Consider the following 13,293-nt stretch of genomic DNA (forward strand, 5'->3'; position numbering starts at 1 on the left):
CAACAAAAAGAAAATCTAACCCAAAAAAAAAAAAAAACCACTGCTTTTTTTTTTCTATACTAGAAAAGTAGTGCTCCAACACAAAATAAATTGGCTTCCACCTCCATCAGTACACAGAATCTAAAGCCTTGCTGGGGGGTTGGTGTCCTCCAGGACAGGGTGTTTTGGGTGAGGAAAGCTCACCCAGAGAGACAGAAAGAGCAGAGTGCCCCAGTCTGGGGAACCTCAGGAGAAACTGAGAGGAGGTCCCCAGGAGCAGTAGGTGTGTGTAGCAGCAGATCCCCAGCAGTTCTGTGAGGTTTGATCAGGAGGATGAGATTCCTCTGGCAGCAGAGGAGACACAGCCCCCTTGTCCAGCAGAATGCTCGGGGACACGAAGCAGGATTACATGGGGCAGAAATGAATTTGTTTCTGTTACCTGCCCCCTTTGCTCTTGCTTGAAATTATTTTGAAACAGGCTGAAAGCAAGGGAATTCCTCAATGGGTTTTGGCACATTCACTCTTAAAGCCACTCTAAAAATTCTGTCTATAGAGATGTATCCCAGATTTAACCTCTGCCTCCCAAACCAGCAAAACCCCACCCCAAACAACACACACCACCAGTATTAAAGCTGCAGATTCCAGTGTTTTATGTATGAGTAGCTTTTATTGGTAGCAAGGATTTGGGGATCCAAATGTGCTGTTAGCAAGCAGTCAGAGTCTGCAGGACATCCTCCCTCACGGTCTCAGAACTACAGAAACGGTACCTGAGGATAAAGGAAATGAGAGCACCTTGAGCTGCCAGCAGCTGTTGAAATTATACAAGTGGATTTACTTTGATGTTAACACAACCTGATCTGTCATTTCAGGCAACTGAACAGAACAAACTTTGAGCTTCTAAATTTGAAGTGTTACTGCTGGGGAAAGCATTGATAGACTCTATTCATTCTGCTTCATTGCCCACCTTACTTTAATGCTACAGATTTGGGGTTTTCCCCCAGATTTTCTGCTACCATCTCTATAGAGATGGCCACAACTATTTGTGCAAAGGCTACAAGTCAGTAGAAGGGTGAGTTCCTATTTACAGAAATACACTTTGTCAGCAATGTGCTTTGGTGACTGGGAACTACAACCAGACTTAGGACCTCTGCTTAAGGTGAGTTGATGTGCTGCTTGGCTGTAATAATTTCACTTTGCTTTAAACTGTTTCCACCTCCCATGTTATCTTTTAACTGTGCATTTGAAAATAAAATAAATACAATTTAAACTGTGCCTCCTCTTCTAGATACCAACTCATGATGTGGATAAAATAAAATAACTGATCAAGAAAATGAAGGAATTAATGTTTAAAATTCCAGGAAAATTAGTAAAACTAGATCAGTAAACCATGATTCTATAATCCGAACATCCAAGCCATACTTCACAAAGTCTAGAGAAATCAATTTTAGCCTCTTTCCCTCAGCTTTATATGTACCTTTCAGTGCAGGCTCCAAGTGTTCCTCATTGGAAAGGTGAGTTTATTGTCACCATCCTCTTTAGTCAGTCATGACCTTAGGGGTCATCAATACCAGTGGAAGACTTGGCTGGTTCCAGCTGACAGTGAATCAGACCCACCAATAATCTGGTTTTGTGGGTAGTAGGAGTTTGGGAAGAATGATGCTGTCAATCCAAGTGTTAATTTTTCTCATCAGAGAAAAGACATTTTTTTTACAGAAAGTTTGCTCTTCTAAAGCCTGGAGAGATTTTCAGTTTTTCTTTGAGGCTATTTAAGGCAAAGGGTTGAAGTAGTAGTGAATAGAACTATGGATGAACAGTGTCTTGAAAGGAAGGAAGGAAAAGGTTTCCTTGAGAATCTTTTCCTTTTAATGCCTTAAATAACTTTTCTTGTGAAAAAGCTTCCACTCCACTTATCATTTTGTCACCTATCTTCTCCAGTAACTTCCAAGATTTTCACAATGGATATACTCACCCTTTTCCATTTTGCCCAGCTTCTACAGTGATAGTAGCAGCTCCCAGTGTAGGAAAAGTTGGGTTTACCAAGTTGTTGTTCCAAAGAAACTTCACCTTGGTGACTTCTCCTACATTAACGTCTACATCAATGTAGGCTGTGTAAGTGTTGTCTGGTTTGAGGGTACCCCTGTGAAAAACAGCATTTTATGGGTGTGAGGCATGGCAACATTTACAGTTAATTACCAGTCTTGTCAAAGGCTCTGCCGTGGTGGCAAGAGGGTAGAAATTCAGCAGAGAGGCAACATTTATGCTATTACATGGCAGCAACATTACTGCCAGATTTCTGATGTCATTCATCCCAAATCACTTTTTCAGAGGCAGCAAAGGCAGGTGGGCCTGAAATGCTGCTTTTTTGTTTCTTCTTCATAAGATCAATTAAAACAGAATTATTAGTTACAAGTGCAAATTAAGGGTTCTAGAAGAAAGGTTTCTTTTCTAATGAATTTTTAACTTACTTGATGATCTGGTACTGCTTTGTGTTCCCACCACTGCCATACAGGGCAACATTTACATGTCCTGTTACTTTGCTCTTTCCAGAGAGGGTCACGGATACTTTGTACCTCCAAACTACACAGAAGAAATAGAATTACTTAGACTGTACCAGGGAGAAACAGTCCCCAAAATACCAAATTCTAGGTGTTTTTTGTTTTGTTTTCATGTCTAGAAAACAGTATAGTTGAGAGCAGAAAATACAAAACAGTGAGTCAAATCTGTTGTTATGTCCTAATGAGATCAACAGGAGAAATGGAAGATATTTGCGTTACTTTCTGAGAGAGAAAAAAGAGAAAACAAATCCATATTGTAGTAAACACAATACAGATCTCAGCATTTTAACCATGAAGGTTTTCATACAGAGTGAAGCTGAAATAAAAGGGGTTTAGGGATAAATACAGATACAGAATCTAAGCAGCACGGAAGAATTCTGAAACTCCAGAAAAATAATTTTTGTGGGTGGGAACTTCCTTTTAGAGTGCAATTGGCAAAAGGAGCTCAAGAAAATTCTGATTTGTGCTTACAAGGGCCTTTTAGAGTGCAATTGGCAAAAGGAGCTCAATTCTGATTTGTGCTTACAAGGACAAACTAAGCAGTGTGTTGTGAGAGCTGGCATTTAGGATAACTGAGGTTGTAAAGGAGCTCATCTTGTCCATCAGTTCTGAAACCAGCTGTGATCAGCTTGTTCTTGGCCTTTGTCAAATGGACTTTTTGGCATCTCCAATGATGGAGATTTCCCAGCTTCCCCGGGCCCCTCTTCCTGCATTTAAACACTGCCATTGTGATGTAATTTTCATACTATTTAATGAGAAATTCCCTTTCTGCAACTTCTGTGCATTGTGTCTCCTCCCTCCTCAGTAACCTCCACTGGACTCCAGAGTTTGTCAGCCAATTTCTTGTCCTGTAGGGCCCCAAACTGGCATTAGTGGTGGGGAAAAAGAGGAAAAAGCATGATGAACAGAAAAGACTTTGCACTGTGATGAGATCTGTTCATCTGCTAAAGTTAACTGTCAAACAGGAAAATAAAATTTTTACAGGGAATATGTAGCAATGGAAGCATTCAAAACTCACGAGGAAAATCCTTGGCCTCTCCAGTATTCAGGTAAAGTTTTGTGAAATCACTTTTAACCTTATCCTTGAATTTGTCTGCATAGTGACCCATATTTGGGCATCCCTCTTCTGGGCATGGGAAACAGCTTCCCTAGGGAAAACAAATATATCTATTAATAACATTATCCAGCCAGACAAGGAAAAGAAAAAAAAAATAGTCAAAGGATTTATTTTAAATAATGTTTTCCATAGGGTCCGTCCCAAAGCTCTGAGAAATACTTACTTTTTGGAAAAGATCATATGAAGGACAAGTATAGCCTAAAAATCCGTCAGGGTAGATGATACTGTCCGAGTAATACTTGTAACTCCGCAAGTGATTGCAAGCCACGAAGTCCCGGGTTCCTGTGAAAAGATGCCCCCAGGTTGGTTCTCCTTTTCTCTTCCCACTCAAGGAAGGAAACCCATGTCACGAAATGCATCACTGCTCCTCAAAAGCCTCATCTCAGTTCTTGGAGAATCAAACGTGGGGTTGGAGCCTTACCTGCTTCTGATGCACTCACCCTAAGGAATGATTCCCTAAGGAATGTCACTGGCTCAACAGGTGTAAAATGCGAACTTGAAATGCTTTGTGGAGACCGACTGTGCAGCTCAGCCCAGCCCCTGCCCCCCAAAAAACACTTATTCAAGCAATCTGACCGAGTTTAACAATAGAAACCAGAGCTGCCTGAAGCAGGTCTTTTGTAGGCAACAGTTTCATTACCATGACAAAAGAAAACCAAATGAAAAGTATTTAACAGTGAACTTCCTAGGGCAGTGCTGATTTGCTCCAGCTGAGGGCTTTAAAACAAAATTATTATTATTTGGGGGTACTTAAGAAAGGGAGACTCCTAAAATTAAAATAATGAATATATTATTTTCCTTTGTGTTGCCTATATTTTCCTGACTTCAGGTTAAAAAGAAGACCATATACTGCGCAGTTATTTCTTTGTGCTTTAATTCCCCATTATTGATAACAAGTTTACTCTATCAAAAAAAAAAAAAAAAGGGGGGGGAAAATGGAAAAGTAATGCCTCCAGCTGCATTGAATAAAACCTGGAGTAAAAGGCTAGCGATCACAAATCGGATAATGGATTCCCAGAGTTTAAGTTGTTTGCTGTAGTGTAAGAAAGAGCTCAGATAATGCACTGAAAAAATTCCACAGCAGAAATCTTCGAGGTTTTTTTATTTATTTTTTTAAATTTTATATGCAATTTAATTTTAGAAATATTCATAGGAATCCTCAGATACTTAGAGATTTCATTAGAACCACGTTAAGCAACAAAGAACAGTGTATTTGAGCAACTACGTGCCAATCTTTTTTTAGCTGCCTAAAAATAGGCACAATGAGATCATTTCAATGCAACTCTGATTGTAATCTGTAACTTAACAAGGAATCGAATTAATTGCTCTATCTCCGAAGAATTTCAGCCTAAGACACGCTCCCAGGAGTAGCTGTGAACATCTTTGCCCGATTCCACCAGTGCTGCTGCTGGGCAGTTAGACACAAAATGCAATGTGTTGTTAAAAGACCCTTCAAAATGTTTGGCACAGCTCCAGCAACTTTTGTTTCTGATATTACAGCCTTTAGAGGAAACACATTTTCCAGAGGCAAACCCTTTGTCTTGTTTATTTTTTAATAAGCTCTGGAAAAGTGGTGGGTTTTGAGCGTTTTAACTGCTTCACTGCAGTCTGCAGCTGGTGGATACACAAAATCTAATGTGAAACACCTGAATTAGGGCAAGGTAGGTGGCTACACTTTGTGGGCTTCCCCTGAATTTGTGATGCAAACAACACACTTACCTTCCCAGATGCCATCGAGATCTACGATCTGTGAAACAGGGTTCTTGTCACACCCGGGCATCTCCTCTCCTCCGTTTGGATAAAAGTCAAGATGTCCTATGGCTGGGCGCATGCCAAAACCTGGAGCATTGAAACAGGGGTAAGCACGTTTTAAATGAATGTTGTCTCATCGCTGTAGCTGCTGGCTCCAAGTTTGCCTGTGCACGGTGTTTTAGGACAGGAGCTGCTGGTGACTGAAGTGGTGAATTTGTTCTGTTCTGCCGCAGCACAACAGCCTCGGTGGGCAATCAGGACACTGAAGTGCCACAGGGCATAAATAATTCAGTGCAGTAAATAATAAATAATCAGTAGAGTAGAGCTGCATACTCACCTAAGTTGGGGATTGTGGGAGCTGAGTCTGTGTGGATAACGTCAACAAAGTCTGCATCAGATTTATCCAGTCTGACTTCAATTGGAGTGCCTTGAAAGTAAGGTTGGGCAGGGTCCAGTCCTGAGAGGAAAGGAGCAGTGTTATGTATAAATAAAGAAATATAGGTGTAGAATCATTTTACATATAATTTATTGTATATAATTAATGTCACAAATACAATTGCCTATGGTTCTTATATCTAAGTAATGTAGGCATTAATAAAATGAGGATGTGTGCTCTCTCTTACCAAACAGCTTTTCCCCCAGGAAGTCACCGGTGGGAAGCCTGTTAAATTTCACTGCTTTACATGCTTATAGCAATACTGAATGCCAACACTTGGAATTAACTTTTACTTTTTTTTTTTTAATTGAACTTCTCTTTAATAACATTACTCAGACTGAGGTTACTGTGTCTGCATCCCAAGTAACTGATCCATCTGCATGGTTTCCAGAGTCCCTTGCTTGAGAGTACTCAGAGGAATTTGTGCTGACAGCACCCCCTGCTTGGAGGTGTTGAAACCTGCCTGCTTACATCGGGCTCCAGTCAGATTTTGGGAAAAACATCTATTTTTGAAGCAATGATCTTTGCTTTTGAACCTAGCAGAAAATGGAATCAATTTGCTTCCCAAATTTCTGCAGCAATTTCAGGTGCTTGTAAAGTCTTGCAAATTGCACAGTTTTAGCTGGACTTGCATCTCTTCTTGTCCCTAGGCAGCTTACTTTGGGTTTGCTTTTAAACTGAATTTTGTAGACTATTAGTCCAAGCTTCACCAAGCCTGAAATCCCTAAGGAAAAATAACAATTGAAAAGGGTTTTGTTAATAATATCCAAAATTGTGTTTTATCCATGAAGGGCCACTCTGCTTAATGCACAATGCCCTTGGCATTGCCTACATGATGAATAAGGAGCTCAAACCCAGAGCTTTAACCTCTGGAAGTGCTGAACATGTTAAAAAAATATATCTTAGCTATGTAACACATGTGCAAGCAAAACAATTATCACACTCTCCCCCCAACTTAGCACAGCCCTGCTCCTTGGGGTACAGTGTGAAAGGAGCATGACATTCCGATTGCCCCTGACTATTCTGCAGCCCAGAGATGCAGTCGTAGTGGGATGATTCAGAGTGGGCAGCAGGGTTTTGGGTGGCTCTGGTGGGAGGGTGGCTGCAGGCACTGACCCGTGATTCTGCCGATGCCCGGGCGCCTCCGGCCGGCCTCGCCAGCAGCATGCGCTCCCAGGCTGTGCCCGATGATGTGAACGTCCGCCGGGGAGTACCCGTAGTCATCCTGGCAAAACAGCAAGGGACAAACATGGCTTGCATGCCCCTTTGCATCAGCAGCAGGGAAGATTTGAGAGGGGCTGGAAAACTACTTTTAATTTGCCTGCTGGCTCAGGAACTCCTCTAGGATTTCAGCGTCTCTTTGCCAGTTACTTCTGTCCAGCACATAGATTTTCCAAACCTTCTTATTCAGCTGCTGCCCTGATTTGGAGGTTGGTATAACTCCAGACAGCTCTGTCAAGAGTCCTGAGAGGTTCTGCATCCTTCCATTAAGGTTTACAGAATGTTTCTCTGGTTTGCAAGAATAAGCCAGCCAGGAACTTTTAGTTACTCCTGGCTGGAGTTACACCTGGTGAAGTTACACTTTTAGTTACACACACAGCTGGAGGAGGCCATGAGATGAGAGATGCCTTCAGCCTTTTTGGGCAGGAATTCAGTAGCTGTAATGCAGATGTGGAGAATGAGAGGTGGGTCAGAGCACTGCTAGACTCAGCACACTCTCTGGTTTGAGTAATTTATAGTTCTTTTATGGGAAATTTGTGTTGAACGCATTTAGATTAAGAGAAGGCTTCAGACCAAGCTTCACTTCCCATGTGAAGCTGGCTGCAAAAGGAGCCACCTCCTGTGGGTTTGGGCACTGTCCACCACAGCTTTCCCTGGGGCAGCTGGGGGTCCTGCTTGTCTCCAGCCAGTGATGCCAGCTGGTTTTTTGGTCTTTTTGAGAGCTCATTTGTTCCCTCTCCATGAGAAAGAAGTTTGCCATATCCATTATTTCTGCATATTTGGTTTTACACTGCATTTGTTAACATCTACAGAGTAACTCTTTGGCTGTACTATGAGAATTTCTTGCAGAATTTCCTCTCCTTAAGTTGGCAGGCCTCACTGCTATCACATAATATTCTCCTTTAAAAAAAAAATTGTGCGATTTATTTTCAGCACAACTGGTCATGGAGTAGAGGACAATGTTTTCTGCTGGTTACATCCACATTTGTGAAAGTTCCAGAGCTGTATTTCTTTCAAATCAGTACTAGAGTATAGCTTTAGAAGCAGCAGAGTCTTACCGCGAGGACATTCACAAAGTAAGCGATTTCAGCGCCCACCACACGGATGTTGTTCGCCGCCTGGGTGTACTGACACCTTGCACCTTTCTTCCAGCTCACACAGATGCAGTTCACATCTTCCACAGTAAGCATCCTCTGTTCAGTAAAACAAAAGTAAAAACCGTGGTAAATGCAGTGTGGGATCAGTTCATGTTGGTCATTGTGGCTCAGCTACTAAATCTTGTGTGAACTGGTATGAAAATGACTTGAAAACCAAAACTGTAGCATGGATGTGTGCTCAGAGGGGTTGGTGTGATCACACAATGCTGAAAGAGGGTGATATGTAATGTAGTAATCATTTAAAATACCCAGAGCAGTATTTTTTTACAGAAAGGAAAACAATATCAATAATGAAACTTTCAATTTTTATTTTCAATCAAACTTGGTATGTAACACTAAATAAGAGCTCTACTTATGCACCTATTCACTTCAGTGATTTAAAAGTACTACTTTAACTCAAATTCAATTAGAATATTTTTGATAGTAAAAATCAATAGCGGTTTTCTGATGCAGATTTGTAAGAAAGAGAATGTTTTTATAAGATGGTGTACAAACTGTTGGTGTTCATTTCGGATTTATGGCTGTTTTTGGAAATATGCAGGTAGAGATTTTCCACAGAATCAGAAGCTTTACTGTTCTGCATTGAGCTGGACTGTTTGGCTAAAAGTATTTTGTTTTAGCAGCTTAAGTATATGGCAACAACTGACAAAGGACAAAAAAGGCAATAAAAGTGTCAGTGACCATACTAGAAGGGGTAAAAATCAATATGCAGATAGGATTGTTGCTTAATGGGAAGGAAAACAAGTAACGGATACACATAGGAGGATTGATGAATTCACAATCCCCTTTGCTCTACTCTTTATTGAAAAGATTCACTGAGACCAATTTGTTTCTAAATATAAACTAGAGTATTGTGATAAAACACAGGCTACTCTATAATAGATGAAGAATTTAAGGATTTATCTCATGCCTCTACATCCTGGAAAATTGATCAAATGGATTTAAGGCACAAGCTGAAAAAAAATTTGTGAGCTATCTCATTGATTGCGAAGTTCCAGGAACAAACCTCTATTTTAAAGTGCAAAATGTAAGACAGAAAATTATAAAAACATCAATCTGCTTCTGATACTTGAAACAAATTATTAACTGACAAATCCAACAGTCATCCATCGTTTTTCTATTCTTTTGATCTAGCATCAAAAACAAGCAGGCAATGGGGATAAAATAAAAGTGAAATACCTTGATTTTATTTTGATGTTGTTCCCTGATAGCATTCTCATAAGTAAAATAGGAACACATTATTTTAAAAAATTGTATTTCTGTTAATGGTTGAAAAACCTTATCCTCAAAGTGCCATCAACTGGTATTTTGCTCTGCTGCATGACCAGGGGCTTTCATTAGCTCCAGCTGCAATTTAAATCATGTTTGGAGGCCTCGAGAAAGCCACAAGCTGGAATTGCGCTTTGCACAGGGACAGAGTTAGGAAACAATTTATGGAATTAGCACAAAAATCAATAAAGCAGAGTGCTTTACTACATTCAGTGCTCATAGCAAGTCCTAGATTGAAAGCTTTGTTCGAAATTCTGCCCTTGAGGTCCCCTTTGCATGTACATTTTTATGTCTTTATAGCTTTTGGCAATGGCCAGCCCAGGTGCTCAGCCTCCTGCACCCCAAACCTTCCTGATAGCCCTTCCACATCTAGAAACCTTCTCTTGGCTGGGGAAATAGGATGCAGGAGCTATGAGTCTGCAGCTATTTCTGGAATCACCCCAATCCCAGCCAATATCTTACTCCAGGGTTTGTGCTCTTTTTACCAAGAAAAAGGGCACTTACTGAGTCAAATCTTTTTGTCACTCACTTCACTAAAGAGAAAAGCTGAATGAATTTTACCTCATGATTTCCTCAAGGTGCAAAGCTACATATTCAATTTGGTAACAATCTGAAAATGCAAACTATTTTTTGCTTTCTTATCACTACAAATACCATGAGAAAAATTGGTTAGAAATAGAAGAAACAGACAATTTATATGAATGTGTTTTTAAATGCAAACTAAGGGCATCCCTGTGGTACTTACCTTGCACATGTCTGACAACCAGTTTTCTTCTCCATCGTCCGTAAATCCATGTACAATAAATCTGGTCTTCCTGTTTGCATTAAAATTTGAGGCCTTGATTGTTTCCTTATTAACAGCAGACACCTCCTACATTAATGTAGATACAAAAATAAATTAGCATAGATAAGAACGTAATAAACCTTTACATCTGCTTTCTGTAAATAAGTTTTCAAAATTGCAAAGACCTGAACCATGCTTATCTGTGCAGGTGTTTAAAAGTTTTGCAATGTTGAACACTTCTACAAGAATTCACATGAAGGTTCATTCAAAGCAAGCTTTGACACCCATCTTAGGGCAGATAACACTTCAGCATGCTTTCATTTTATCTGTGGAAAAAAATTACCCCCGAAATGCTCAGTTCCCAGTAGTTCTCAGCGGAGACCCTGCCAAGGAGCTGGAAGAGGTGGTCTTTTGAATAAAGTGGGAGGTTGGTCATTTTTAACACTTTTCAGGAACACAGCTGGAATCTGTGTTTATTACTAGTTTTGCATGTGATACACCAATGTTTAAACCACAACAGTTCTTACTTGAAAGTCATCAGGGTTCTCTTTGGTGTACAGGAGGAAACGAGTGTCTACATTCTCTGGTTTCCAGGGTAATTTGTAGATTGGCCTTTCTACAGTCCCAGACCATGGTGCATCATCTGTGAAGCACCCAAGCCTGTCATAGCAAACTTCTTTGCCTGTAGCATGAAGAACCAAAAAACAAGAAAAAAAAAAAAGAAAAAAAAAAGTAAAAATAAGCAGAGAAATGGAGCAGTCAGAGCTCATAGCATGCCTTCTCTGGGGAGCTCTTTTTTTATCCTAGAAAATTCCACAGTTTACAGAAAGCCAAGACCAGCAGTTGACCTTTCCTAGCTCTTTAGGGGCTGCAGTTTACCCCAAGGAGAGAAGCCACCCTATCTCTCATCTACAAAGTCTTCAGAGGAGTTCCTTTGTGGTATCTTTGGGTACCCTCTCCCAGCAGTTGCTTTGTCCAAGGCAGAGGCAGCTGATGAGTTCCTCCTAATGCCAAGCCAAAATATTGCAGATAATCAGCAATAAATTGAGACTGTGCTGAACAGCTGACTGCACATGGGAAGTCTTATACTACACCAGTCTTCTGCTGAATACAAAGCTACACCCTCATTAGACTGCCTCCTCCCCTTGCCCTGACTTTTTTTTCCGTTTCCATCATTAATAAGAGTACAAGAAATAATTTCCTGTGTTTAGTAGAGCAGCAGCTTTGTTCTGAGATAGGAAACATCAGCATTTCTTGCTCACTCTTAGGGCAGAATTCCCAGAGTGGAGAAAAAAGACAACACTCACACTCCCATCTCATCATTCCTGTATGGAAAAGTGAACCACATTAACCTCAATAAATAAGTTTTAAGGCACCAGGGTGTAGAATAACACCTAAAAAATAGGTGGAAAATACAGCAACATAGAAAGGCAATACAAGCACTAACCCCACATGCTTACCTTCTGCTGCGCTGAGCAGAAACAGGGCCAGAATCCAAATTCCAAACATCTGGAACAGTAGAAAAAGAAGCAGCTAGGATTTGCTAACCCACTCGTTTAGAAAGCACACCCAGCCCCCTGGTGCTGAATTTTCTCAAGGTGAACAGAATGCCTGTTGTTTCTGCAGGATGCATCCCTGGCTGCTGTGTGCCAGACACACTCCGTGCGAGTCAGCTTTGTGTTTACTCGGTCCATGAGAGATTGGGGGCCATAAATATATAAAAGCATAACTTAAATCCAAGCTGATCTTTTCCCTTCTAATAAGATACTTCTAATACTTTAGAATTAGCATGAGGATTAGAGAACATGAGCTGCCATTCCCGTTCACGCTCCTGTGCTGTAAGAAGCCTCAAACCTGAGAAGGTGCAAGGAAAACCCCCAGACCCGAACTACTTACGATGGAGTCTTGAAGCTCCTGGCACTAATGTGTGAACATTGCATGTACTTTTATAGTCTGCTTTATCCTTGGAAAGGTTCCTAGAAAGATAGGAATATTTGTTTCAGATGATAGTTTATAGATAAGCTAGCAAACAACCTTAATGGTTGGTTTCTCTGATAGCTCCAATATCCATGGACATAGATTTCTTGGATCAGTGAGCTGGATCCCACAATATGTTTGGAGTTCCAGAGGCTGGTAATTCCCAGGCAGCAAATCATCAGGAGTGGCTCATGAAAGAGAATTATATGGATCTGTGTGTCTTGTCTTGGCTGGGAAGGCTTTTATTTTTGGTTTTGTATAGTTGGGGTGTAAGAGATCTACTGGGGGAACCTCATAATTTTTAAGCTCCAGTTCTTGCCCTGAATCAAGTGACTTCAGATGTGAAATGCTTCTGTGTTTTCTGGGTCTTTTGATGAAGGCTTATCCCTTTTGGAAAACTCTTAGTGGGCTTGGTATATTCTTTTCATAGTGGAAGAGTCGGACCTTCTCCAGCATCCCTTTAATTTCCTTGCTGACTTAAATAGATGTAGAAGGACAGTTGTGTAACCACTGGGATCCTTTCTGTACTACCCATGAAACACAAGCCTTGAGAAAAGTTCTGAGAGATTAACTGAGAGCAAACACACTGGAAATGTATACAAATGACATACAGAATTCCCCCAGACACTGGGACATGGCTGGAATGTTACAAAGCTCTGTAGAGTGTTCTAGTAGAAACATCAATGAAAAGGTGAAAAGTAGCCTGTGCAAAATGAACAAGACTAGGTCTGGCAACTTCTTGGACCTGTTTATCTCTAGGAGAAGGCCCTAAGTGAACTCAAGAAATGAGACCTGAGCTGACTCCACTTAGAGAGTTTCATCAGCTTGGCTATGCTTTATGGTCTTATCTGTTTGCAGAGTTGATGTTCCCTGATCTCCAACCTCTGGGAATGACCAAATGGATACCAGGTGTTCCACTGCTATCATCCGTGATAGTGGAGTTTATTTCTTTAAACAGCTAAATTTTATTTCTTATTAAGATACCACCTTTGATACTGATTTAGAGCTCTGTGCTCCTGTCTTTAGTTGAAGTGGGATTCTGGTTT

At 40.7% G+C, this 13,293-nt stretch overlaps 1 protein-coding gene across 1 annotated transcript; it reads right to left on the reverse strand.

Annotated features, from left to right (window-relative positions):
* Window positions 1-625: 625 nt before the first annotated feature.
* Window positions 626-11,779, reverse strand: LOC121350305 (pancreatic triacylglycerol lipase-like). The gene is made up of 12 exons (XM_041461526.1): window positions 11,731-11,779; window positions 10,798-10,952; window positions 10,232-10,357; window positions 8,119-8,253; window positions 6,956-7,064; window positions 5,741-5,860; window positions 5,371-5,490; window positions 3,815-3,933; window positions 3,553-3,682; window positions 2,445-2,556; window positions 1,949-2,116; window positions 626-746 (listed from the first exon to the last, which is right to left on the reverse strand). Exons 1-12 carry the CDS (start codon window positions 11,777-11,779, stop codon window positions 683-685), a joined length of 1,407 nt encoding a protein of 468 aa, XP_041317460.1. The 3' UTR covers window positions 626-682.
* Window positions 11,780-13,293: the final 1,514 nt, after the last annotated feature.

The sequence above is a fragment of the Pyrgilauda ruficollis genome, unplaced genomic scaffold (genome assembly GCF_017590135.1).
Source record: "Pyrgilauda ruficollis isolate IOZ18807 unplaced genomic scaffold, ASM1759013v1 scaffold15, whole genome shotgun sequence".
Classification (NCBI taxonomy): domain Eukaryota; kingdom Metazoa; phylum Chordata; class Aves; order Passeriformes; family Passeridae; genus Pyrgilauda; species Pyrgilauda ruficollis.